Source organism: Urocitellus parryii, chromosome X (genome assembly GCF_045843805.1).
Source record: "Urocitellus parryii isolate mUroPar1 chromosome X, mUroPar1.hap1, whole genome shotgun sequence".
Classification (NCBI taxonomy): domain Eukaryota; kingdom Metazoa; phylum Chordata; class Mammalia; order Rodentia; family Sciuridae; genus Urocitellus; species Urocitellus parryii.
In genome coordinates, this window is record NC_135547.1 from 5,300,050 (window position 1) to 5,327,099 (window position 27,050).

The following is a 27,050-nucleotide window of genomic DNA, read 5'->3' on the forward strand; positions in this document are numbered from 1 at the left end:
ACAGGAGCAGTTGGAAGATACCAAGTAGGGAGGAGATGGCAGGGGGAGGGAGGAGGAAAGCAGGGGGCTACCCACCAAAGGCTGGGCCACCGTACCTCGGAGGTATGGTCACCCAGCAGCCCACATGACCAGGCCTGGCTCAGTAATACCCAGGCTCCAACTAACTGGGGACTGGTCTTTGAGCAAATCAGAGAGGATTGCAACAGGCCTCCTCTGTCTCTGGGAGTGGAGCGGCTATGGGGTCTTGGTTTCTCATCTCTTCTAGGGAGAGGCTGGCAGGTGACACAATGTGCCTGTCAGCATAAGGGAGACTTCTCTAGGAATGAGAACCACACCTTTGTACACTTTGAGCAAAGGGAAGCTGCCCCCCCCCGCCCCTCCCCTCCTCTACCCTCAGCCAGCACTCCCCCTCCAGCCTGGCTTCCTGTCAGCTCTGTGACATCGCATGACAAATAAAGAGGACGGTGATGTCAGTGCCTAGTTGCCTTGCTACGAGGCTCTAGAACTTCTCGGACTGTATTTATAGAGCCTCTTCCCTGGACGAAGGCACTTTAGACTCACTAGGAAGTCTACACCAGTCTTGGGTAGGAAATGCTCCTGATAGTGTAGCGCCATGGCCAGTGAGTGTGTCAAAGAGCACTCTGAAGTCCAGGTGGCCTCGTTGGCCAGCGAAGAGCCAGCGAGCAAGCCCCTATCTCATCCTCCACCTGATCCCAAGGTGGATTCAGGACAGGGTTTGGACCGGTATGGTGACCGAGCCCTGAGCCAAGATCCCGGCTCCCAAGAGAGCCAGCCACTGGAAGAACCGAGCCAGCCGCCAGAAGAACCGAGCCAGCTGCCAGAAGGTAGGAGCCAGCCGCCAGAAGGTAGGAGCCAGCCACCAGAAGAACCTAGCCGGCCGGTGACCAGCGAGGAAGGCACTGAGAACCTTCTCAGGCTCTCCTTCCCCAGAAAGCTTTGGGCAATAGTGGAGGATGACACCTTCAGGTCTGTGTGCTGGGGTGGCGAAGGAGACATCATGGTCATCGAGGCTGACCTTTTCCAGAGAGAGGTCCTTGGCCGGAGGGGTGCAGAGAGGATTTTTGAAACTGACAGCCTGAAGAATTTCATTCGCCAGCTGAACCTCTATGGATTCAGCAAGATCCGCCCAAAAGATGCATCGGCTTACTCTCGGGGGAAGAAGAGAATGATGGTAAAGTAGAAAAGTACTCCTGTCACCTGTTTCTTGAATGCCTTCCTAGCGCCCCCAGATGAATCCCACTGCACAGGGCTCATTCCCAAGGATCACTGGTCTAGTGTGGTAGATCACCTATGGAAAGATGAACAATCAGCATTTCATGTTAAGCGACAGCCCTTTAGAGATAATCTGAAGGCAAGAAAAAAAGGGCTGAGAGGCCAGTTACTGTCATGCACGTGTTTGACCCCCTTGATCTATGAATTTTCTTTAGTGGGGTCACGCAGGAAGGGCGGCCACACTGGCCAGGGACTTGAAAATGACTTCCTCCATTACAAACCAAGTCCATTAGGATTCTGGGTGGGGGTGGGCGGAGCAAGGCACCCTTTACCCCAGGAAGGCTAAAACTTTTCCTTTTGTTTCAGATCTACCGCAACTCCAATTTCCAGAAGGACAAGCCAGGGCTCCTGGAAAACATCTGTAAAAAAGGAGAAGCGAGAAGCTCTGCTCAGCGTGGGACCTGCATACCAACGCCACTGAAGAACCCGGCTGGGCGAGAGCGCGGCGCGTCGTCTGCCAAGAAAAAGAAGCTGGTCCCTACCAGACGCTCCCCACGCTTCCACCATGAGGTCAAGGCAGAGCACGAGCTGCCCCAGAGGGAAGCCCTGGACCACCAGGGGCCCAGAGGCACACAGCCCTTCATGCCCTCTGGGGTGTGGGCGATGAGCAGTGTCTCTGAACAACCCCTGGAAAACCAGCTCCCGCAGGAGCCAAGTGGCCCCGATGGGGATGAAGACGGCACACCTTCCTCCCAAGCTACTGCCGGAATGGAAGGCGAGGGGGAAGTGCCCGGAAGCCCCCAGGGTTACCCTGATTATTGTTCAGTCATGTCTTTGTACAACACTTGTTATTCCATCCTGCTGGCCGCCCTCTCAGCCATGTCCCCAAGGGAGCCCCCGGAGGATGGTGAAGGTGAAGGTGAAGGCCAAGGCCAGGGCGAGGAGGATGACAATGAGGAGGAGGTGCAGGAGGGCTCCTCAGATTACAAATGTGCACTCTGTGAGCAGTTCAAGGACAACACAGGTCCTTGAACTCAGCCCACGCAGCACCAATGATAAAAGTCAACATTTTCTAATGTTGAACCCACTTTTGGTCTTGACAGAGGAAAACAAAACTCTGAAGGGGTAAATAAATGATCTAAAGAAGAGTCGTGGGTCCTGTTCTTTGTAACCTCCCATGCTACTCTTGCACAATGTGGTGGCTGGTGCTGCTTAGGTTCCCCCTAACCCCTTTCCTTTGGAAGCAGCAGCTGTTCCACGCCCCCAGCGGAGGACCTGGCTGGGCAATCAATGGTGAGTGTGAGCTCAGCAAGATCTGGTCCCTGAATGGCCTGCTGCTCAGAAGACAGAAGAGCCTGGCTCCTGACCTGGGAAGCACCTCACACAACTCAGGTATCTCAACGCAGGAGATTTCCTTCCTGACAGGGCAACCCCACCCCGGAGTTGCCAGGAAGTCTCCCCACACACAGTGGGCTTCTTTGCAGGCCTAAAATCAGGCTCCCATCTGGGAGGGGATGGACGGTACTATATCCTGCCTCACGAGAGTCAGGCCATGCCGGTCTCCATGAGGGTGGGGGGAGCCCCTGGTCCCCACAGATAACTACCACTACAGACTGTGCTACAAAGTCACCAAAGATTGCTACAAAATAAACAGCACACGTGTCTCTACAAAAGTCGACCTGACTCAATCACAGCAGTATTTAGGATCCTCTCCTTGGGAAGGAAATAGCTGCACGACATCCATGCAGAACCCAGGGACACTTTTCCCACAGTGTGAGAATGACAAGAGGGAACAGATGGCTGCTCCAAGTCCAATGTTCTCTTCACCTGGGATGCACTGGGCCATGAACTGCTGGTCATTCTCCAGCAGGATTCAGTGCCAGGTCCCAGACTGCCCACCATGCCCCTGGGTGCTCTTCATACACCCCAGAGCTCTGACTCAAAGAAAGAGCTGGGAAAACCCACAAGGGTGCCCCAAGCACTAAACAGTTACCATCTGGACATTTATTTGCACAATCTAGAAAGTAGCTGGACCAAAATTAGGGGCAATGCCAAGACATTTCCTGGTGGCCTTGCCTGTCCCCTGAAGGTCAAGGTACCACACATGATCTCAATGAGCCCAAGGAGGCACTGCCCAGGGAAAGTCTGCCTCCCCCGTTCCCTTCTAGTGAGCATAGCAATATCTGTGTCCACGAGCAGTGCTGAGGGCTGTGGCGATTCACACCTAACCTGATTTTCATGGGTCTGTTTCATGATTTACTGGGTGTCTCAACAACTTTCCTCTCTGGAGCCCACAGCGGTCACACCTTGTGTGCCACGGGGATCAGATGTTCTGGGATGTCCACCTCAAACACATCCTTCCCCCCTTTCTGGGGTACAGGCTCCAGTAACCACCTGGGGTTTGAAACCACTGTCAGATACTTCTGCCGCAGGTTGCTAAGAACAGCTTGATTTTCCAGTTCCACAACCTCGTCGGGAGCTAAGTTTTCCGGGTACTGCGACGTTTCTCCGATGTCCACGAGCCCTGTGCCCAAAGAGAAAACACACAGAAGGCTTTCCCTTCCATAATCCAAGGCCTGCCGTGTGACGACAGGGTGACTGAAAGGCACACTGCTGGAGCCCAAAATATCACTGAAAAGACTAGAGGCAAGTTGAGTCTTTCCCACTCAACACTGGTGACCTGCCACACTCTGTTCATGAAATCCAGGGTGACATGAATAGGAAAGAGCCTTGTCCTCACTGAGGATGCACAAGGGACGGGTGGGCCCCATAAGACTGCTGAGGTGGCAGTTACATATCAGAAGGGCACCGTGCCTGCAGGGGTAACCACTGCCAACGGGACGCCTCAGGAGGTCACCAGGTGGCAGGTGCCAACGCGGGACCTGGACAGCTGAGAGGTTGGGCACGCGCCCAGGGAACATCACGGGTGTGGCAGGCACATGAAGCCGGGAAGGCAGCCTCACTCTAGAGGCCACTCAACTGGAACGGCATGCAGTGCTGCCCCTTCTGGACTTGGAGGCATGCACTCAGTGGCCACGTGCCACAGACAGACACCTCTCAGATCACAAATAGCAACTGCAGCCCAGGGGAGAGAGGTGATTTACCAAGGTTGTGTGCAGCCAGGCCCGCAGACCCCCAGCCCAGTGCCTCTTGCGGCCCCTCCAAAGCTGTGCTGCTCAGGGAAACTGCAGCAAACGTGCCCACCAGTTCAAGGGAAAACAGAGCAGAAGCCATGAACCTCAGAGCACCATCCGGGGGGCAAATCTGGAGCTCTCTGCACCCTGGTCGGCATGCCCCCACTTACCAGCTATCACTCCTCGGCCAAACTTCTCCCCTTCCCAGAGTAAGGCCTGGATCTGCCCAGGGCTCATCTGCAGCCTCTCCACCAGCAGCTCCCTCCAGGAGCTGTCTTCCCAGTCCCTCTGAGCAATGTGGATGGCAATGGTGCAGTTCTGGTGGCTCTTCAGCAGGGGATGCCACCGCGTTTCCAGGGTCTTGACTCCATTCAAGACAAAACCGGCATAAGGCTGCCGGAAGGACAGGCAGGAAAACTTCATCTTCTTCCCTTTGGGCTCACAGCCAGCAAAGTCGTCCTTCCCCCGGGCCCTGAAACCGCACTGACCTTGAGGGCTCGCTGCTTCTACCTGTCACCACACAGTCACTGAGGCCCTGCTCCACCATGGGCTCAAGGCAGGGTGCTGGGGTTTGGATGATTCGGTTCCATCCTGTGGCGTCTTTGGCGAGCACGTGGAGTAGGATGGCAACAGCTAGAGAAAGGCACAGGCAGGGCAGTGTGTGGTCAGTAGCATGTCCGGAGTCACCATGTCCTGGGTGAAAACAGAGGAGGGAGGCCCCCTTTGGCCTACTTGGGGCTTCACCCTGAGTGGGCTGCCTTTGGCACAGAGGAACAGGCCTGGATCTCTCTTCTCCTGCCTGCCCACATCGCCCCAACACCACTCTCGGCACCTGGCCACGCCACCACAAGCACTGCCGTCCCTCAGTGTCTGGCTCCCACCACTGCAGGCTGCTGCGCACGATTCCTGGGTGTCCAACATTTATCGATTCCTATGTCAGAACTCCCTGTGATGTCAAGTGGCCTGTCAGTACCTACTCCAGACCCACTCGGGTGCCATGCCCCTCGAGCCCCATTCCCCACCCAGCTGAGCCAAGACAAAGGAATCCTGAGAATAAGAACAATTACCCAGTGTGCATACACCTTCCGTGTGCCCGGCCCTGGAATGCTCAGACGGAATTTAATCCTCAAATGACCCAGCAGGCCCAGTAGCACTTGCTGGGCCCCCTCTATGGCTGAGAGGAGGAGGAGCTGAAAGACGAAGCAACTGCCCACAGTGGAACAGACTGACCTCAGGCACTCCCTGACGAGGCCCTCACCTTTTTATGCATGTACCTCAGGAGACCACGGACCCCTTCCACAGGAAGCCTGTGCTATGCTCAGTGAGAAGCCCAGGCCCTCATCAGGGCAGCCACCAGGGCTTGAGGGCAGAACCTCAGCTCACTCTTTGAAGGTCATGCCGCCTCGGTTTCCTTGGGGCTGTGAGGGCAGGCCAGGTGCTGGGAGCCCCTAGTAGGACAGTCCCAAATGGTGGCTACTCTTGGTAGCGGCAGCAACATCAAGCCTGGGGTCCTGTCCTCTGGCGCCTCTGCCCTTTACCCATGAGCTGCCCCCTCCACTCTGCCTAGTGCCTCCCTGTACCCTCTTCAAGCCCATCCACTTCACCCCAAGTATCTCCTATGGTTTTAAGGAAACACGCCCACCCTCCAAAGACAAGGCCCCATCAGGACAAAAGAAGCCTGGCACTCATTCCTCCACCAACCCACAGCCTCCCTTTCTGTGCCAGATCTTCTGCCTTCCTCCTCCTTCTAGGGCTGGGCTTCCCCTAACAAGCCATCCTTTCTCTACCTCACTCCAGGGCCTGGGCCCTGCCTCTGTGCTCTCACTCAGGAAAACTACTCCCCGCCCCCCGACACAAAAGGACTCCTCTGCACACAGAGGTGTGCCCGCACATGCTGCATCACGAGAAGGATGTTCCTCTAGCTTCTGTCTCCCTCCGCGACAACTCTGCACAGCAGAGACCTCAGCAAAGCTCTCTACGTCTCCCTCCTCACCTCACTGAACTCAAGCCCTCGCTACATGAACCCTCCCCTTTGGGTATCTGGTATCCCACAGGCACTGAATATGGGTTTGGCTAGTTCTGTCTTCACCTCACGTGACCCTCAGCAGCCCAGGTCTGGCTGACCATCCCCTTTCCAACTCCTTCCCAGGCTTCCAGAGTGCTTGCTGGCCCCTCTACTACATGGCCCACTGGCCAAACTTTCTTAGCCTCAGCCTTTCCTGGTCAGGGCAACAGACTGAGGACCCAACCCCTGCACACCAAATCCATCTCCCTTCCACATCTGTAGGTGGGGTCACCACCTATACCATATCTCTGCCCCAGACCTAGAGCTCTCCTTCCACTCTGTCTTTCCCTCATCCACCACCTATGTCCCATGGCCATATCCCCAATCTCATGCCATGCCATGGTCGGTCTACATGGCCACCATCCCGGTCCAATCTCCGACCACCTGCTGGCTTCTCAAGCAGTATCCTCATCGCTGCTCAGCATGTGGCACTGCTCTCTGGCATCCAAGCTGCAGTCAGAGCGACCCCGATTCAGGGGCAACCACATCATGGCACTCCTCTGCTGAAACCTTCCAAGGGTTCCTGCCCAACTAGGGCAGAACGGACACTTCTCACCAGGCCCACAAGCTCCCTCCTGATCTGGTTCCTTGCCCCTGCCATCAGCCCTCTTTCCCCTTCATCCACCTCCCTGCTGCTGCTGCTGCTGCTGCTGCACAGGCCTGTCTTCCACCCCAGGGCCAGTTCCTACCCCAGGGCCTTTGTTGGGTCCTCAGGGTTTCCTTGTGTCCCCTTAGAAACCCTATCTTGAAGGGCTTTACCCCCAGCACCTCACACCACAACCATAAATATAAACATGGATGTTTTACAAATGGAATCCAGTAAAATTCAACTGTCTAGGGTGGCGCCCATCCAGTATAGATAGTGTCCTTACAAAACTGGGGAATTTAGAGGTGTGCATACACAGAGGGAAAACACCATGAGAAGATGAAGGCAGAGATTGGGGTGATGCTTCCTCAAGTCAAGGAACACCGGAGACTGCCAACCGACAGCCAGAAGCTGGGAGAGGGATAGAGCAGATTCTCCAAGGGACCACAGAAGACGCAGAGGCCCCTGACACTTTGGTTTCACATTCCAGCCTCCAGAAATGTGTGGGGATATCTTCCTGTTACTTAAGTCACCCAATTTGTGGCACTTTCTTATGGCTACCTTGGCAAAATAATAGATAGGTGTGAGGTGTTCCCCAACCACACATCTCCACAAAGCAGGGCCAGACCTTTCCATTCAATAGCACTTCAAGCACATTCTTCCTCTCTGTACCTCTGGATCTGCGTCATTATTCGTCCTCTGGATGGCATCCCACTCTTGGCGGTCCCATAATTTACACGATCACGCATTGCTCTACTGATGGATAGTTAGAAGCTGCTTCCCACTTTCTGCCACTAGAATTGATATTCTTTGTCACAAACTTGTTGGCATACACATCAAAGATGCTGAAATACGCCAGCAAGGGGCCTTCCACAAAGACTCACCCAACCAGTGGTGCCATTCTCCCACACACAGCCCACAGCATCATCATCCTGCTGATGGGTGACAAAGGATCCCCCATCCTCATGACTTATGAGGGAGGCAGAATGCCTCTCACCAGGCCTCGCCATTTCTATCTCCTCTACTGAGATATGTGACCAGAGTGGTGAAGGTCTGCCTAGTTCCCACCACTCAGCTTCTGAGCTGACACCTTCCTCATGGACACCACAAAACCACAACTCTGAAACATGACCTGCGTGGGTGGACTCCCTAGTGACAACTAAAGGCAATCAGGGGGTTGAGCCCCCTCCTGCCTGGGGCTGTAGAGGGTACCTGCCTGGGGCTTGAGGGGGAAGCCCCATTCTGCTTGTCTCAGCTTCTTCACCTGCACAAGGACAGGAGATAAGGAGGTCAGGTGAAGGATTAGACAGCAATGCTGTATAGTGGCACCAGAAGGCTTTCCTACTCAGCGAGCACCAAAGACCAGGACTACCTGGGAGGGCATGTTTCAAGGGGAACACACATGTGCACCTCACCAGAGCTTGGGTCTGCTACCGATGCCCACGACAGTGCGGCTAGTCCCGTCTGGGTCAAGGATCACACGATGTATCAGTTAGGTGGGTGGGAAGTCAGTTCGGGAAAGGAGCCCTGCTCTTAGGCCAGGACCCAGGATCCGAGAGCAGAAAACTGGCACCTCTCCTCACATGGTCTCAGGGCAAAGGTTTGGAGGCCCCAAATCACATCACCCTCACTTTAATTCTGGGCAGACCTCACAGGGCACAGCGCCCCAGTGCAGAGCTGAACATCTCATCGCCTGGGGTCTCAGGGAGTCCACACAGCTCAAGGTAAGGTGGGGCAGGTGTGAGTGGAGCAGCACACTAGCTGTGTGCTGGCAGAAGCACATCACAAACACGCACTTGGCCGAAGACAGGGCGTGAAGCCTGTCGGAGTAGGAGCTGAGGAGGGCTCCAATGCATGGGTTTTGAGTCCCACTTCCAGGGAAACCCCAGTCCAGAGGCACCTTAGGAGAAGCGAGGAGCACACAGGCGCCCGCAGGGGTGATCCTGGCTCTCTTAGGTCGCGGGCAGTCTCAGGACTCTGGACTCACTGGCACTGGTCCAACTCCGACCTGCGACCATCGGACCGGACAGTCCACCGCGGCCCAGGAGAGGCCACCAGCCCTGGGAAGGGCTCCGCCGGCTGGTGAGGAGACGATGAGGCCCAGGAGAGCGCTGGGCCGGTGTTGGGGCTGCGCTGCTGCCGCCTCTGGGACACCTTAGGTTGTGGACAGGGGCTCGCAGGCATTAACGCCTTAGCCCAGCCCCCAAAGTCCCTTCCAGCAGGAGCACAGACAGGCACGCACCCACCCACCCACCCACGCATGCAAGCACGCCCACACGTGATTACGTACAACTCGCGTCGGTTCGCAGCTTGTTTGTACCCAGCCAATCAGGCCGACCGCCTGTAGCCACGTGCCACGGACAGGGAGCCACGCGCGTACGTAATCACGCACTCATGCCAGCACGCACTTCCTCCCCAAGCGGCAGGGAGAAAATGCTGTTGGGACTCTGACGCCCTGGCCCATCCCACCAGGATCAGGCCCTGACGCCCTGGCCCATCCCACCAGGATCAGAGCTCGGCAGTCCCGTGACCAGGAAGAGGGAGTAGAGTTAGAAAAGGACCCACGGGAGTAAAAGGAAAGGTTGGAATGAGGCCAGCCTCAGAGAACGTTAGGGACGGTGCTGCGGGGAGGGTTGGAGCTTAGAGAGGAGAAAGGCCAGCCATGAGAGAGTGCTAAGGTAGGAGTTTTGGGCGGGCTGAGTATGGAGGTAGGAAGGGGGGGGGCATTGCTGAGGTATAAGCTGGGGGCGCGGGGGGCCGCCAGGGTAGCTGAGCTAGGCTTCTGGGAGTGAGGTAGGAGTTGGGGCGGGGCTGTAAGGAATGAGAAGGAGTTGGGGGCGTGGCGGGAGGAGTGACGTAGGCGTTGGAGGCATGTCCGTGGGAGGAGCTGGGCGGGGCTGCGGGCGGAGCTGTTCTGGGCCGTGAGGAGTGAGAGAGGGGCTGTGGGCGGGTTTATCCAGAAGAGCTCGGCGCGGCTTAGGTAGGAGTTGGGGGCGGTGTTTCCATGAGTGACATAGGCTCTGGGGGCCTGACAGCGAGGAGTGAGATGGGAGCTCTGGGTGGGCTTGTCCAGAGGAGCTTGGCGGGACTGCAAGGAGTGAGGTAGGAGTTGGGGCGGGCCTGCAAGAATGAGGTGGTATTTGGGAGCGGGGCTTTCAGGAGTGAGGGAGGAGTTGCGGGCCTGTTTGCGGGAAGAGATGGGGGTGGAGGTGTGCTGGGCCCAGAGCAGTGGGGTGGGTGTTCCGGGCAGGGTTGCAAGGTGGAGTTTCCCGAGGCTGCAAGACCTAGAGGTTTTGGGCAGGGCTGTGAGGAGTGAGGTAGAAGTTGGTGGCGGGCCTGCGAGGAATGAGAAAGTTAGGGGCGGGGCTTGGCGTGACGCAAGCGTTGGGGGCGTGTTAGCGGGGGCTGCGGGTGGAGTTGGGCTTGGCTGTGAGGAGTGAGAGTTCTGGGCGGGGTTGGGGAAACGTGTAGCCAAGCCCAGGGCCACGAGGAGGTAGGAGTTGGGGCGGGCCTATGAGGAATACGTAGCTGTTGGGGGCGTGGCTGCGAGGAGTGAGGTGGGTTTGGGGCTGCAGGTGGAGCCAGGCGGGCCGGCAGGTGGAGCAGGGTGGGCGGGGTGAGGAGGGGTGGGGACCGGATGTGGGAGAAGCTGGGCGGGACCGTGAGTTGTAGGGCGGGAGTTGGCAGCGGGGCTGCAGGGAGTGAAGTAGGTGTTGGAGGCAGGTCTGCGGATAGAGTTGGGCGGGGCTACGTGGAATGAGAGAGGAATTGGGAGGGGTGGTGCGAAGGAGTTGAGGATGGAGCTCTGGACTAAGGTAGAAGTTGGGGCGGGGCTGTGAGTAATGAGATAGTGTGGGAGCACACCTGTGGGAGGAGCAGGGCGGGGCTCAAGGAGTTATGTACTGTTTGAGAGCTGGCCTCTGTAGGAGGTGGCTGGGTGGGGCTGAGTGCTGAGTTCCTGAGTTCCTGTTGGGACTGGGCTGAGGGAGAAGTGTTGGAGCTGGCCTGGGTGCAGACCTGTAATCCCAGTGGCTCTGGAGGCTGAGTTGGGAGGATCACGACTTCATAGCCAGCAACAGCTAGGGGCTATGCAACTCAGTGAGTCTGTCTCTACAAATGCAAAATTTGGCTGGGAATGTGGCTCAGTGATTGAGTGCCTCTGATTTCAGTCCCTGGTACCAAAACACAACAACAACAACAAAAAAAAAAGGTGGAGCTGGGTAGGGCTATTATTACTCAGGTAGGAATCGGGGTGGGGCCACAAATGCAAAGGTAGGAGTAGTTGTGGGCTGGGTTCAGGGGCAGGAGTTGGAACTTGGGAGCAGGGCAGGGCTGTGAGTTACTATGCAGGAGTTGTGGGTGAGGTTGAGAAACCCAAGGAGAGTGGGGTGGATTTATGGGAGGACTAGGGAAGGGCTTATGAGTGGTAAGATTTCAGATGAGGAGCATGGCTATGAGAGGAGCTGGGCACAGGTGTGAGAGCTGGGTTAGGAATTGGGGGGGGGGAGTGTGGGAAGAGCTGGGTGGGTCTATGAGCCCTTACTGGAGCAGGATAGGGGGCAGCTTTGTGGGAGGTTGTGGGAGGGGCAAGGGAAGAGCACAGAGTTTTATGGGAAAGAGTTGCGGTTGTCTTTCTTTTTTTTTTTTTTTTTTTTTGGTATTAGGGATTGAACCCAGGGGCACTCTATCGCTGAGCCACAAGCCAGCCCCTGCCCAGCCCCCCACCCTTTTTAATATTTTATATGGAGACAGGTTCTCACTGAGTTGCTTAGGGCTTCACTAGGTTTCTGAGCCTGATGAACTCGCCATCCTGCCTCAGGATCCCAAGCCACTGGAATTACAGGTGGATGCCACCTGACCTGTCTCTGAGGTTGTCTTTATAGGAAAGAGCTGGGGGAGAAGTAACTATGCAAGAACGGGGTGACTTGTGAGAAAGGTGAGCTAGGAGCTAGCACAGAACTGGGGGGAGGAGGGCGGAACTGGGGGCAGATGTGGCTGAGGAGATGCTGATTATAGCGAATAGGCAGAGCTGTGGCTAAGAATTGGGGAAGTTGCTGAGTGCTCAAGCACTCTGGAAGGAGCTGGTGCAGAGATGCAGGCAGATCTTTGGAGAGAGCTGGGGAAAGACCTAGTGCTGCACCAGGGAGGGGGGACCTGTGGTCAAGTTGGGGGAAGAGCCCACAGAGCTGTGGGAGGAGCTGCCAGAGGCACAGGGCAGAACTGAGGAGGAAGCTTAGTCAAGAGGGGAAAATGGCCAAACCAGGGTCCTCATGGACCTAACCGAACCCTGAGTGTGTACTTTAGGGTGCACTCCAGAGGAATAGCAACTGGGAGAAGAGAGACGCCTGCCTGTGTCCACAGAATTCGGGGCTGAGGCTTGCACCACAGGGATGAACCCCCCACAGCTTTCCTTTCCCCTAGATGCATTGTTGGTTCCTGCCAGTGAGGCAGGGAATAACCATCTTTTGTTTTGAAGGGAGCCGAATAGCACCACCCTATGTGCTGCTGCCCCTCAGACCTAAGTTGCCAAAACCACATCCCAACTTCGTGCCAACCTGGCTTTTCCTCTTTCACACCACAGCCTTCCCTCAGGATACCATGCTTCCTTACACTGTCCTGCCCAGTGACTGGAGAGCCAAGTTCTAGGTCCCTGCCTCTACCTTACATGTAAGAAGACAGATTCCTCTTCCTTTGTTCCCTTTGCTACCTGCTGAGGTCAGGCCACATTCTCTGGTGTCTGTGCTATTCCCTGATTTTCCTGTGTTGTGTGTTTTCTGTTGGTCCTCCACACAGTACCCTTCACTCTCTACCTTGCAAATCAGTTCCCTACTGATAACCTGCCAAGCCTTCTCCTGTTGGGGTGCAGGCGCCTCAAGTTTCAGCCTGAGCTCTCTCCCCTTTTCTGGACTAACACTGGCCAGAGTCAAAGGGTGCTTTGGGGTACCTGGTCCCTGACCCAACCTGTTCCACAGGACCCCTTGCTTTGAAGCTATGGTTCGTACAGAATAGAATGTCCATCCCCTCTTATCCTGACAACCTATCCTCCAAAGCACAACTTTCAGTTCACCTTCAGTGTTTCATAATCAAGTATCCTATTTCTGGTCGCCTTCCTTCTGGTAGACCCATGCTCCAAGCATTAGGTCCTTGTAACCCAGAGCTGCAATTGCTCTCCCGGAGTCTGTGGCCACAGCAGCATCTCTAAGTTCCTGGAAGGCCAGGCCGCTTTTACTCCTTTCTGTAAGCTGGGTGCTGGGCATAGTAGCTGCTTAGTAAACATTGGATGGACAGAGGTGTGGTCTCTCCCAGTGAGAGGTACTTACACTTTTCCTGGAGAAGCTCAAGAAAACAGGAAAGCTGGAGGCAAAATGAGTGGGAGAGGGTACCTTGTTCACATGAGGGAGGCCTCAGGGCTCAAGGAGCTTTAAAGTTCACATGGGACTCCCACCTAGGAGGTGTCCCCTCCAGGTCTCTTTCCTCCACAAATCGTTCCAGCCCCTGCCCAGCACCACAGCATCTCCTCAGAGCTGTTTGGAATCTAAGTGAGGGTCGATGAATGTGTACCATTCCTGTTCTTAGCCCCTATTGTTTGATGAGCTGGAACTTGCCTAAGGAGCTGTATTCTCATAGCATATGGCTGCTAGTGGGGGACTCCATGGGGACATAATGTAAGCGCTCCTGTTTCTGACTCTTTGGGCTGTTCCTTGCTCTCGGATATGCTGAGAAGTGGGGTGCAGTTCACAGATTAATGCACCATCTCCCTGGGCATAAGAGTGCCCAGCAGAGGCCTGATCTGTTGTCTGATCAGGAGGTGAAGTCCCAGGGTAGCAGCTGCAAGTCCAGCTCTCTGCTGCAGCAGTGGGGCCTTGGAAGCATCACCTCACTAGGTTTCGCGTGGGGAGGTCTTTGGCTGCCACAGAGAAAAGGACAAGGATGCTTTTCCACCTTGATTTTCATTACACATAAGAAGTCAATGGCAGCCCTGGAAATGGTCTGATGTCTGACCTCCTGATCACATTCTCTTCACCAGCGGCTCCCTGTCTCCTCTCATGGACCATATCCTGATGGGGACTCACTCCCACCTTCTCTGGCCATCACGGGTCAGGTGTGCCCTCCCCTCCCCAGACCCATCTCACTTGCTCCTTCCACTGTGTTTTCCTTGCAGGGGCTCCAGAGCCTCCAGGCCAGCAGTAGCCTGCAGATATGTGGAACCTTTTGGGGTTCCTTCCTCTGCTCCTTCTCAAGCACCTTCTCCTTGTCTACTCCCCACTAACACTGAGCTTTGCTCAACTCCTGGCATCAGGATTGAGTCTCCTCCACAAGCTCTGCTTTCTTCTCCAGACCAAGCCTTCAGCACAGGAGCCTTTGAGGGCTATTCCAGATTCAAACTAAAACAGATGCAGATAGTAAAGAGCCAAGTATGACCTTTGTGTGTTTCTGTGAATTTATGGTGCCAAAACATTATTAGCAGCTTTTAATTTAATCAGACTATACTTTTGTGTGTGTGTGTGTGTGTGTGTGTGTGTACTGGATATTTAACCCAGGGATGCTCTTCCAGTGACCTTCATCCCCAGCCTTTTTTATTTGTCATTTTGAGACAAGGTCTCACTAACGCTGGCCTTGGACTTGTGATCCTCTTGCCTCAGCCTTTCAAGTAGCTTGGATTACAGACATGTAGCACTGTGCCTGGCCCTGACACACTCTGTTCTTTACTCTCCTAATAGTTCAGTCTTTATGCAAACAAGCACTGAGCCATGTGATGTGCCCTCCAAAGCTGGGGAGGGGTGGAATGTCATGCCATGGCCTAGTGACAAATCCAGATTATTTGTTTACATGATTGGAGGGTGATGCCAGAAGACAAGTTGTCAACTCCTCTCCATGGTTACTAGGATGGAGTTTTGGGATCAGTGGGCTCTCTACGGAAGACCCATTCTGCTGACATGTGCCTCCACACTCACTGTGGCAACTTTGCAAAGTACAGAAACGTGTATGAGAATCAGAAGCAAAGAACGGTCCTGAGGTCATTTCTGAGAGGCAGGAACATTTATTTTTCTTGCTTTTTCTCCTATACAGTGTTTGGTTATTCAATTGAGCACATGCTGTATTGCATTTTTCCTCCTACTTTTTTTTTTTATTATTATGGTAAGTGTTCGCCCATATTCTGAAAGGTTCCTCAGGAAATTGACCCGATATGGCAGTAGCTCTGCAGCCCATTGTGAATTCCACCCCTCCATGTTCAAGACCTCACAGCAGTCAAATCCTCAGGGAATGGATCATCCCACTTTGGATCCAGCAACATCCTCTGTCTAGTTAGGTAAGCACAGCAGTTCTTCCTGAGGCCACCTTTCCCATGGAGCTTATTGAGACTCCAGATATGAGTGTCCCATGGGACACTGTGTGCAAGAGCCTTCTCTGGTTATTCCCATTTCCCTGCTGTTCAGTGACCCAGCACATAGCCATTGTTGCCTTCAGGCAGGGCTGGGGGAACATCAGCATCTACTTGCCATGGTACTGCAGCTTCCTTCCTGGGGACCTGGCCACCATGTTATTCAATGTGTTCCAGTTCTGGAAGCTGGACTGGGGCAGGAACTGAACAGGCAAGGTGAGTGGTTTGTTGGCATGGCTGCCCTCAGCCTCCTGCTCACTCACCCTTGCTCCCTTTGAGTGTCCACCTTGAGCTGTACCGTGTTGGTTGTGATTTTGCTGTGCTCTAAGGGAGGCTGGCTTGTGCTGGTGGTCTCCATTGCTCTCAACTGTGGAGGATGTGTAGTCCTCAGCTCAGCTTCTGTGTGCTCAGTGTGGTTCAGTGCTGCCCCAACCTCTCTGCGGCTAAGAAAGAGGAGGAGAGGGTGGCAGGCTATTGGGCTTTTCCCTGGGAGCCTTGTTCTATACGAGGCTCCCTTGGGGTTGGCCTGTAGAGGAGCAACTGCCAAGCTTCTGAGTGATGCTAGTGTCCTTTCTTCAGCACATCCCTGAACCTCTTGGTACAGGATGTGTCTTCTGAGCCCTCTGGGGCACATACTCCCCTGGGAAGTCTTCTGGCTTCACCTGATCTGTCCAGTTCCAGCAGACCCACTCTTTTCACCCTTGTCTCCCTTCTTTTTTTTACTGTCTGCCATGGCCCTGCTAGCCTTTCAAGGCTGTTCTTCCTAGAACAGTGGTGTTTCCTGGTTTCTAGGATCCATCCCAGTAGTGAGTTTGCACCATCCTAGGGGCCTTGCCAGGGCTTTAGGTTATGTGTCTAATTAGGGAATACTTATCTGAGTTTTCAGAACCCCTGGTCAGGCTCCCTTAGTGTCCTGTCCTCTAGGGACTCCGACTGGCCATAGGTGCAGGTGTGTGCTGTTCCTTCATCTATAGGTGTCTTCTTTGTCTCCCTTATCAGGCCCAGCAGCCCTGTCCGTGTTGTGCTGTACTGTCCTAACTCTGCTCAGACATCTGGCAGCAGGTTGGCCCCATCCTGCTATTCTGAGCCCTCTCCTGGTTGTAATACTGCAGGCCCCACAGCCAGCTGGGATGGTTGGACACCCTCCCTGCCAGCCAGATACAGTGAGGACAGCTCCTAGGAAGGAGGTCTGCTGTGGGGGAAAAGATTCCTATAACTCCCTTGGGAATGGCTTGGGGTGGGTGAGGCATACTGTAGGCTCACAAGTTTCAGAGGCATTTGGGGAGTCTGACATTTGGGATCTTCTGCTTGTCCCTGCTCCCCGTGTTTGACAGGCAGGTCTGTGCACAGTGCTTCTGCTCTTGGCAAGACCGAGTTGCCTTGGTTGAACATCCGGCCATGTTTGGAGGCCGGCCTTCTTATCAAAGTGTGTTTTTGATATTCAACTTCTGCAGTTCACTGTGCCTGACATGGGAGCTACTTTATGACCCTAGAGGAGAAGCTTGTGTTTCTGCTTAGTTTTTAGTCATAGGTTAACTGCCCTCTGCCTTCCTTAATCCACAGGGAGTCATCCAACAATGTAATCGCCACTGATCATTTCCATTGTCTTGGCAGTTGCCTTCCCATGCATTACACGTGCCTAGGTGTCCTCACCTGCTAGAAGCTTCCTCTGCACAAGGTAGCCATCCCAGTAAAATTCTGACACCAAAGGTCTGGCACCTGGGCTGCCCCCTTATGCCTGGGTCTGTCTGCACACCCCCTACGTGCCTGTTGTGGGGTCTTCATCACCAGCTAGGCAGATACTGGGTGATCCTGCACCAAGACCCCAGATTACCACCTGCAGAAGTCCAGAACCAGCTGTGTCACATTGGGTCCAGGAAGCAGAGCATGCGAGGGAGCGAGCAGAGCCACAGATTTATTGGGACTAACACCCACAGAAGGGACAGGAAGGAAGCGGGGTTGGACAGCAGGTTGGGCCTGACTTGACAGTCCTGACCAGTGTGACAGGGTGGTGTGGAGCCAGGATTCCCAGTTCAGGGGCCTGCATGGGGCATACCCTGTTGGGTCCTCCTGGTACCTGGCACACAGTAGGTCATGCAGTCCATACTGACTGTTTAGATGAATGAGCACCCACAGTGGATGCTCTGGAGGGCAGGTGTGGGTTGAGCAGCTCCAGGAAGGGCCCGGCTGCTATCTTCCCATAGGCAGAACCATGCCCTGCCCCCCTGCAGCAGGCTTCCTGGGAGGTGCTTTGGTTTCTATTGCTTTAGACAGCTACGTGAGTGCCCATAGGGATGTGTCTCCAGGGCATTTGCTCACAGGGCATCTCCGGATCTGTTAGCAGGGGTGTGAGCACAGCCTGCTGTTAAGGGCAGTCTGCATGCATGGCATCATGACACAAGGCAGAGTGAAGTCAGCAGTACTGTCCTGGCAGGGGCTCTCTGGAGGTATATACTCATCTCTGTGCTATCCCCAGGGCTGCTAGGGTCATCTTTAAGGCTTACCTTTGAATCCTGGAATCTGAAGCTAGGCAGCATTAGTTAGATACTTGTTAAGAGGGAAAGAATGGCTACCTCTGGGTTAGGGGCTGGAGAGGTCTCCCAGAAGTGAACCCAGCTCCTCACATGTTTCGGGCAAGCACTCTACCACTGAACCACAATCCTAGCCCCATTTTTTAAAATTCTTTGTCTGTCTTTGTTTTTCTATACTGTGCATGGAACCCAGGGTGTACTGACCTATATCTCCAGACCTTTTTTATTTTTATTTTTTGATACAGCATCTATATTGCTGAGGTTCTTGGTAAGTTGCTGAGGATGTCCAAAAACTTGCAATCCTCCTGCCACAGTCTTCTGAGTTTGTGAGATTATAGGAGTGTACCACCATGCTGGGCTCTTCAAATGCTCGTTAAACCCCACTCTTTTTCCTTTTATTCTGGAAACCGTATAATAAAGATATTAGATCTTTTTTATACTCCTGCAGGTCCCTGCAGCTTGTTCATTTTTTTTCACAGTGTAACTTTTCTCAGACTTTCAGTGTAAGAACTTTCTATTGTTGTGTCTTCAGTTCACTCTCCCCTGTCCTCTGCATTCTGCCATTGATTCCCTTATTGAGTTTATTTCAATTTCAGCTATTATGTTTTTCAATTCTAAAATTGCCATTTTATTTTTCATGTCTTCTCTTTTTTACTAAGGCTTTATATTTTTAGTTTCTTTCAAGTGAGTTCTTAATTGCCAAGTGAAGCATTTTTATGATGTCTGCTTTAACTTTTTTGACATACACTTCTATTTTATGGCATCAGTGTAGATTTTAATTGACTATATATTTTCATTCATCTCAAGACCTTCCTGCATCTTGCTATGAGTGATTTTTAAAATTGAAATCAGAATACTTTTCTATGATGTTATTAGGATCAAGATTTTACTTAATCCTTGCTTTAGCTGTCATACCCTGACATCACCACAGTAGAGGAAAGGAGATGGATTCCACTACATTACTATCTGTTGAGTATGGTGGTCTAACCCTAACCTTCTTTGTTCTCTGTTGATCTATGAAATCAGTGGTGAACTCCTTGTTACTTATGGGTAAGGGTGAATTTTCTCTTTCTGAGCTGGGCCTGCACTGGTAACTCCCTAGCTGGGAGGATTACGGATGTCTCTTTATTGCCCATCATGTTTCCTACACTGACATCTTGGGTAATGAAGGCTTATTACTATGTGCTAGATGTGAAAGGACTAGCTCCCTATTAGGCCTCTTCTGAAACTTCATAGGCGGGGAGGGTGTCATTATTTATTATCAGTGGTAGCACTCTAAGCACCCAAGTAGCCTTTGCTGACTTGGGTGAAGGTAGGGGACAAAGTTTTTTCTATGACATTTGGCTGAAATAAACAGTATATTTTCTAAAAGGTTTCCATCATGTTAGGCTACACCTTTACTGATCCTTTACTTTGGTCTTTTGCCTTTCCCATCTTGCCTATCTTACCTTTATTTTCCTTGCACCTGTTGATAGTTTTTGGTCACCAACTTCTTCAGCTTCATGTCTGGGATATATGATGCTAAAAAAGATACCACACTCTGGTATTAAGTCCCAAGGTTCCAATTTTATCTGCTTTCTCTTCATCTTGCACAGTTCAGCATACCTTACTGGCTGAGTATACAGTAGATATTGGGTCTGCAAACTTATCAACCTTTGATGGATCTGGTCTACAAAATGGGACTGGAATGTGTTCTGAGTCAACAGTGCTTTCCTAAGACCCAATGGTGAAAGGAACCCCTCACCTATCCGTAATCAAAGCATACTTCATGTCCACTATAAATGCTCAAGATTTCTGAGCACCTATGATGTTTGGAGGGTTGGCCTGCTCTCTCTTCCTTCCTCCCTCTAGCCAACAGTGCTAGGATTTTGAGATACTCCTGAGGAACTCAGTGAGAGGTACTTTCCAGAGTACATGAGTCCCTTGAACTGGGTGGGGGCAAGTGCTGCACCTTCACATGTTCACTCTCTAGGAGTAAATCAAGGTAGCCTTGACTCATGAGGCCTGGTAACTGGGTGGGAGGGATTTCAGTGGAATCCTGGGGTACCAGCTTAGAGGGAGTGTTGCCTCCATCTGGTACAGGCTTCAGAGTTTGAGGTACAGGAAGCCCTTGGAGACAGGAAAGTGAGGGGTCCTAACAGAGGGACCACAGGAATTATCCCCTTGAAGTCTGACTGGGATATACACATAAGCCCTGAAGGTATATCAGGCTAGTTCTCTGTGGCATTCCCAAATACAGGAACTATGATATCACAGGTCTCTTCTGGCTACGGTTGGTTTCCTGACACCATGTTGAGGTAGCTGCTGGGTCCAACATAGGTCCTGACACATGGAAAATACTCAGTGAAGATGTGGATTACATGACTGCAGGAACACATTCATCACTCTTGTGTAGGGCTTTAGTCTGGGCAGCTGTAGGTAAGGGTGAATACGTGAGAAAGCAGAACATATGCCCACAAGCAACCCAACAGTCTATCTTGAGACCAAGAGAAAGAAGTCAAGGACCTTGAAGATTGGCTCAGAAGGTTTCTGGCAGCTGCCCTAGAGACCTAGGATATGAAAAGGTAGCAGAGAGCAGGCCAAGAATTGTGCTAAAAGAGAGGCAGAACCACCTTAGGTAATTGATAAAATATATGTTCTGATCCCTAGACTTGCTGGCTCCTGGGCATAAACACAGTTGGTAGCTTACATACCTGACATCATTCACTAAAAGTGGGAAGTAGGCACCCCCAAACTGCCATCCATTTGCCTGGGAGGTTTGTCCCTGCAAGTTTACAAGCAGCACTATTCACAAAGAAATTCCTGAGATGTGCATGCCCCACCCATACCTTCACAGACAGGGACCTCACAGGGCAGAGGGTCAGTCCAGAGCTGAACTCACACCCAGCACTGCCACCTCCCCACCCAGTGTGCCCTTCCCACCACCCGAGGAGCCAGAGGAGGCCCCAGAGCACCACCTCCAGCCTCTGAAAGGGAGCCAGACTCTTTCTACCCTCTTTTCACTTTGACTGAGAACTGAAGCCAAGCTGAGAAGTGGTTTTTCTAGAAAGGCAGCAGTGTAAGCATCCAGGCAGAAAAGGTGTCTGCAGAGACAGCCTCATGCCCAGCAAGGGATTCCCACACTCAGCACAGAACAAGAGAACTCAGACTTTGGGCATGGAGCAGTACCAGGGTGAAAGACTTTTCCAACCGACATGGTCAGGTAGCCATTCTCCTTGAAGTACTGGGGGATGGTGGAGAAGTTTCCTGCGTGCACCCTCCAGTAGGAGTTGAAGTCATACAGGCGCGTGGTGTCAGGCCTCCTCCCAGTGAGGAAGGACACGCGGCTCGGGGCGCACACTGCTTGCTGTTAGGGAGCAGAAGCAGAGGTCAACATCATCACAGTATAAAGTGTCTGCCATCTCCAGGGTAACCAAGCAACCTCCCCAGGTCCTCAGCAACAGCCTGGTGGCTGAGTCATGCAGATCTCAAAGCCACACAGTGGGATTTGGGCCTCACCCAGGTGCCAGAGATTGCATCCTCCTGGCAAGACAAGGCAGAAGTCAGCCCCTCAAACAAGCAGATGCTTGTATCTTCCAATGAGACAGTGTCCCCAGTCACCCCAAGGGAGCAATATGCTTGGAGGCAGCTCCAAGAAGGGGCTCGTGGAGGAGGGCTACCATGCATGGCTAGTTGGCTGGCCCTTGCCCATGGGTAGCATTCTATAGTACCAAGCCATACCCCCTACCAGGAGAGAGCTGGCCAAGGCCCTGAGCATGTTAGGGCCAGGATACCCTCCACCCAATGAAGTGAGGAGGCCTTGAAGGCACAAGATTCCTTAAGTGGATAATCACATTTCTTGGACCACAATTTTCCAGAATATGCTTCCCTCTTTCAGGCAGGTATCTGGCACACTCAGTACCACCAAACAGTAGCTGAAGGGACCCCAACCCTCAGTGCACAAGGAGGCACACCTCCATAACTAGAAGTCCCCAGACTTACCTGGGCAAAGGCATTCTGGAAAAGGGGTGTGGCTGATTTATATTTCATCATCTCAATTGTTTCCTTTTACAATTTGACATGGTATGACAGGATTTAATCTAGAAAATTACAGACAACATGGTAAGGGGAGTAGAATTGGGAAAACAGTGGAGTTGTTAAATAGTTGAAGGAGAAATTTCAATCAGTCCCACAGGGAATTCTGCAATATAGTCCCCTCCATCTCAGCCAGCTACTCAGATCTTCATCCCTGAAGGTTCTGAGCCCCTTGTCCCCCCTGTTCCCAGGTTATGGAATGTACCCTTATCAATTTATCATGGAAATCAGGGGATCACCAAGACACATTTGAGTGGATCACCTGGTTACTAAACCTATCCCTCTATTTCTATTATGTGAGAACATACCTGCCTCCTCCTGATGACCAGGGCCCATGACTCCTGATAGGATGGATGACTCTTTCTCATGCTTGTGGGTTCCATAATATGAAGAGCCCAAGGTGCCCATGACTTGTAATTCACTTGTCAGCCATGCTTGGTAGTTAATGGAACTCTTACTGTGACTCCTGGTGTAATCATTCCCATTTGGGAAACCAGAGTGCCTAGCCCACACTGTTCAATAAGGACCACTAGACCCATGTGGCTACTGAATATTTGAAATGTGGCTAGTGTAACTGAGGAACTTAATATGTAGTTGTATTTTATCGTGATTTAAATAGTCAAATGTGGCTAGTGGTTACCATATTGGACAGTGCTGGTCTAACTACAGAACCCAAAGTTGTGGGGGCAGGCATCACAAATTCCTGATCATGGGAAGAGATAGTAAGTGGGGTTACCACAGCTCTTGACTCCCTGATACCAGACCCAAATAGGCCTTCATGGCCTTGTGCTTTGTTCTTAGTGGTGGGAGGTGTGACATGTCATCATTTTTCCCTTATTTCTAGAGAACGTGTGGCATGCTCCTGACTACCATATCACTGAACACTAATTTAATATGGCAGACTCCTGAGTCTTTTCAAGATTGATTTACCATGTGAAGTGTCCATGTCTATCTAAGGCTGCTAACATCCCTGCCACATCTTGCTCACCCAGTTGTTAATATGATTTCATTGATAAAGTGACATTTGGAAGCTGTGTGGGATGATGCTTGTGGTGACTAATCACTTCACATATGGTGCTTGAGTTGAATCTGGAAGTGTCTGTCATTGCTTATGTGTTCTAGGAATGTTAGTTTTAATGTACAGACTTCTTGCTAGATTTCCCAAGATTGGGAAAGTATTCTCAGAGCTGGTGGGTGTTGGAAGTATTCTACCTTAAGTACAGAAATCCACAAATACTCAATTCCTTCTCTAGGTGTACCCACACCCTGAGGGACCTAACTAGGTCTTGATAAACATGCTGGGAGGCTGTCTCTGAGGAAAAAGGGTGACAATACATGACTTTCTTGGTATATAACCATAGTATCCCTGGAAACAAAATCACTGGATTTTTTTCTTACCTTCTACTTTTGATATTTGACTGTTATTGAGTCTAGTTTGGGGAAAATTGAAGTGACATGTATGTTGGGACCTGTCTTGTACCCTGCTAGACTCAGGGACAAACTGAATCAAACTGGGTTATGTTTGCTGGAGCACAGTGAGCAAAGCTAGAGAGTAGGCAGTGAGGGTGAGTACATGTGAATTGACAGGTGGAGGCTCAGCCAATGCCTATATTAACAGTATTTGTGGAAAAAAAATAAGCGAATAGAATGGGTAGGGAAGGATCAATTAAAGTCTCCCACAGAAATAAGAGAGCTTAAAGGGAAAGCTTTTCCTGGGTACTCAGATGCTAAAGAGGTGAAAGAAGCAAAAAGGTATATCTTCTCAAGCAAAAGATGAGAACAACTTAATTCTAATTCTGAGGAGTTTCAGGAACAGGAGTCTAGCTGAGAGAGTGGGGAGACAAGTGGTGACCAGGGGACAGATGGAAGGTCTACAGTGCTGAGAAACAGTCTATAGCCTAGACTTCAGTTTCTGACTCAGGAGAACCTCCAAGAATGCTAGGGATTGCAGGGAGGACCAGAAATGCTAAGAACCACATTTTTAATAGGGTCCTTGTCCTCAGGACAGGCCTGGGAAAAGGCAAATAGGGGAGAACTTCCCACAACACTTGCTGTCCTGGTGCCTGTGAGACATTAGGGATTACCACAACTCAGATCGTGTCATAGATCCTTATTGCCATCTATCCTAGCTGGCAACCTAATGCTGGGTTCACAAAATCTGACTATTTCAATAACTTAAGAAAATGACAAAGAAAGCATGCAAATATACAAAAGTATTTTTTTCAAAATCCATGTGGGATCTCCGATCTTAAGGGTCTGTGGAAAGAAAGAGAGCCACTGGAATTCTTTATTCTTTTATAGGGATCACACAAGGGGAGTTCCATGGAACATTCTATCTCAAAAAGGGCAAAGGGGTAGGATTACAAAGGAATGGGTGAGTGTAACTCAACCCCAGTGGATGACACCTACTCCTGGAGCCATGCCTTGCTATCGGAGCTGGGATAATGCCCAAGTTTCTGCAACCTGACACTATCATGCCACCCTGAAGGCAATAATTGTTCAGAACCTGGTGCATCAAGACTTAAAGGTGTCTGCATCCAGGGCAGCTCCCGACAGATCCTATCTTATTATGGCTAGATATAGATGAAGATTTATGCATACATCTATATCTTTATATTTTTTAGCTTTTCATCACTATGACAAAAATACTCAATAAGGGCAACTTAGAAAAGGAAAAGTTGATTTTTGGCTCAGTCCATGGTAGACTGACTCCATTGCTCAGAGCCCAAGATGAGGCAGAACATAATGATGGAAGGGTGTGGTAGAAAAGTGCTGTTCTCCATTTATGTGGCCAGGAATCAGAAAGAGAAAAGAGAATGAGCTGCAGGGAATATGCACCCTTATAGTGCACACCATCAATGACCCACCTCCTCCAGGCATGCCCCATCTGCCTACAGGTAAGTACTACTCAGTCCATTCAAATTAGGATGGACTGATTAGGTTACAACTCTCATGATATCATTTTACCTCTGAATATTCCAGCAGCAACACAGGAGTTTTTGAGGTATACCTCATATCTAAACCATGACAGACAGACAGACAGACACACACACACACACACACACACACACACATGTTAAAGTCATCATCTTAACCACTTCTAAGTGAAAATTCCAGTGGCATTAAATATCTTCACATTGATGTGCTACCATCACCACTCAGCTCCAAATGGGAAATATTAACTCCAGGTAGATGTAGCACTTGACTTGCAGGAGGACTATGTGAAGGCTTAATCTGATTGTTCACTTGTGTTAACATCCCCCATGCACTGACCTTACTTTTATCTCAAAGGATCTGTTCCCACTAGCCCTTATTGGAACAGAAACAAAGATTCAGTGAAACTGCTGAGTATCACTTCATGCTTCCCTTTTCTCCACTTCCTACTACCACTTCCCATCTCAGAAACCACATGCCTGATTCTCATAGTCAAGTGGTTATTTGTTCCCACATCTTTCTCTAAAAGGTATCTAGTTGGAGAACATATTTGGTTCATGCTATGCCTTGCCAAACACCTTTCTCTTATCACCCCAGCATTTTTTACATGTGGCTGTAAAAATTATCTCCTGTTATTGAACCTTCCTGGGAATTGGTTGACACGGGCTCTCAGCCCAGCCCTTCCATTGACAGCCTGGAAGACATTGACTCCACATCTTGGAGAGTGTGGCTACGTGTGCGACTCTGTACATGAGTAGAAGTGGGATATCTGGAGCCTATCTTCCAGACTTCTTTGAGTGAGTCTTTATCAGGTTCTTTAGCCACTTGCCTCCTGCTTTCTTCCTAAAATGCAGTGGTTATTCTGATAGATGAGATAGAATATTACCCTCATGATGAAAGGAAAGCAGGTGGCAGAGGGACTCTGCTGTGACCATGGCACCTGCTTTCCTGCTGCCCCATCCTCCAAACCTGGCATCACCAATTCAGGTTCACTATAGGATTATTGACATAGGAACTTTAGATTTTGTTAAGCTGTGAGATTTTATCCATTGTCTGTAAAGGAAAGGTGTGTGTGGGGGCGGGGGCAGAAAGGCACACAAACAAATGAGCTATCCAGATAATGATAGCTGATCCTCTACAGGGGGAGCAGGACATTTTCTGGTGGGGCCCAGAAAATGTTATAAACCTGGGATTGAGCACTGACTCCAATGTTTACCGGTTATTTGACTCTGAGCAAGTCACTTTACCTCTCTGAACCTCAATCTTCTCATCTAGAAGATAGGTACCACTTAAAATCTCCTCCCAAAATATATTATTTTTCAGTCTATCTCATTGGGGTGAGATAATTCATGTGAGAGTGATTTGTAATCTGCAAAACACTCTACAACTAATAGTGGAGTGAAGACATATCTGTATTTTCCAGGGAAGGCCTTAAGAAATAAGGAGTGGCATGGAGATCCTGGCCTGAGCCTTGAAGATTACAGACTGAAATAGGCAGTGAAAAGCCTCCAGCCTGAAAAGAAGAAAAAGGCGCTTTGGGCCCTTAGGGCCTCCATCACAAAGGTCCTCTAGGGTATGTCCTGTTGAGAGCCGCAGCCGAAACGGCCCCAGCAAACTTCCAGCTGATTGGCTCCTCTGCAGTAGTGCTCATTGGGCTGTTTCCCCGCCCTTTCAGACCACGGAGCTGCTCATTTGGGGAACTCTTTTGGCTCCACCAACACGACCCAGCCAATCTGCCTCAAGAGCAGGACCTAAGGGTTCCAGTTGAGGTGCTCAAATTCCCCAAAGAGCCCGTGGTGGCAGTTGGGCTCTTGGGGAATTCCTGGAGAGCTCACGTGGTGTGGCATGTGTTCAAAAAATAAAGTTTGTTCCTGCTTGACAAGTGGCTCCTGAATTGTGCCCAGCCAGACTGCGGCAATGTCCTAGCTAGGGAATCACATTGTATCCATAGATTTTGACCAAAGAAGTATAGTGGCTTCTGGTGCCAATGGGGTAGCAGTGAGAACCTACTCAGGTAAAACTAACAGGTTTGAAAGTTGGGGCCTGTTTTAGCACCACAAATCTGTAAGTGTGGGAGCCTTCTGCATTCTGTGCAGTCTCCCAATACAGT

At 51.3% G+C, this 27,050-nt stretch overlaps 2 protein-coding genes and 1 long non-coding RNA gene across 7 annotated transcripts; 2 read left to right on the forward strand and 1 right to left on the reverse strand.

Moving 5' to 3' along the window:
• Positions 1-412: 412 nt before the first annotated feature.
• LOC144250661 (heat shock transcription factor, X-linked member 3-like) lies at positions 413-2,366 on the forward strand. Its single transcript, XM_077793603.1, has 2 exons — positions 413-1,192; positions 1,600-2,366. The coding sequence occupies exons 1-2, from the start codon at positions 614-616 to the stop codon at positions 2,263-2,265; spliced, it is 1,245 nt and encodes a 414-aa protein (XP_077649729.1). The 5' UTR covers positions 413-613; the 3' UTR covers positions 2,266-2,366.
• A 672-nt stretch (positions 2,367-3,038) lies between these two features.
• Eola1 (endothelium and lymphocyte associated ASCH domain 1) lies at positions 3,039-9,347 on the reverse strand. Of its 5 annotated transcripts, none has more exons than XM_026380875.2 (3): positions 9,309-9,347; positions 4,538-5,000; positions 3,039-3,757 (listed from the first exon to the last, which is right to left on the reverse strand). In XM_026380875.2, the coding sequence occupies exons 2-3, from the start codon at positions 4,788-4,790 to the stop codon at positions 3,534-3,536; spliced, it is 477 nt and encodes a 158-aa protein (XP_026236660.2). In that variant the 5' UTR covers positions 4,791-5,000; positions 9,309-9,347; the 3' UTR covers positions 3,039-3,533. The 5 variants fall into 5 exon arrangements, with proteins under 5 accessions (XP_026236660.2, XP_026236659.2, XP_026236657.2 ...); XM_026380874.2 differs by lacking the exon at positions 9,309-9,347 and adding an exon at positions 9,006-9,250; XM_026380872.2 differs by lacking the exon at positions 9,309-9,347 and adding an exon at positions 8,919-9,250.
• Positions 9,348-11,012: 1,665 nt separating this feature from the next.
• Positions 11,013-26,752, forward strand: LOC113176393 (uncharacterized). The gene is made up of 4 exons (XR_003300064.2): positions 11,013-11,116; positions 15,184-15,329; positions 15,533-15,617; positions 26,364-26,752. It is a non-coding gene; the product is annotated as an uncharacterized LOC113176393 (long non-coding RNA).
• The last annotated feature ends 298 nt before the right edge of the window (positions 26,753-27,050 follow it).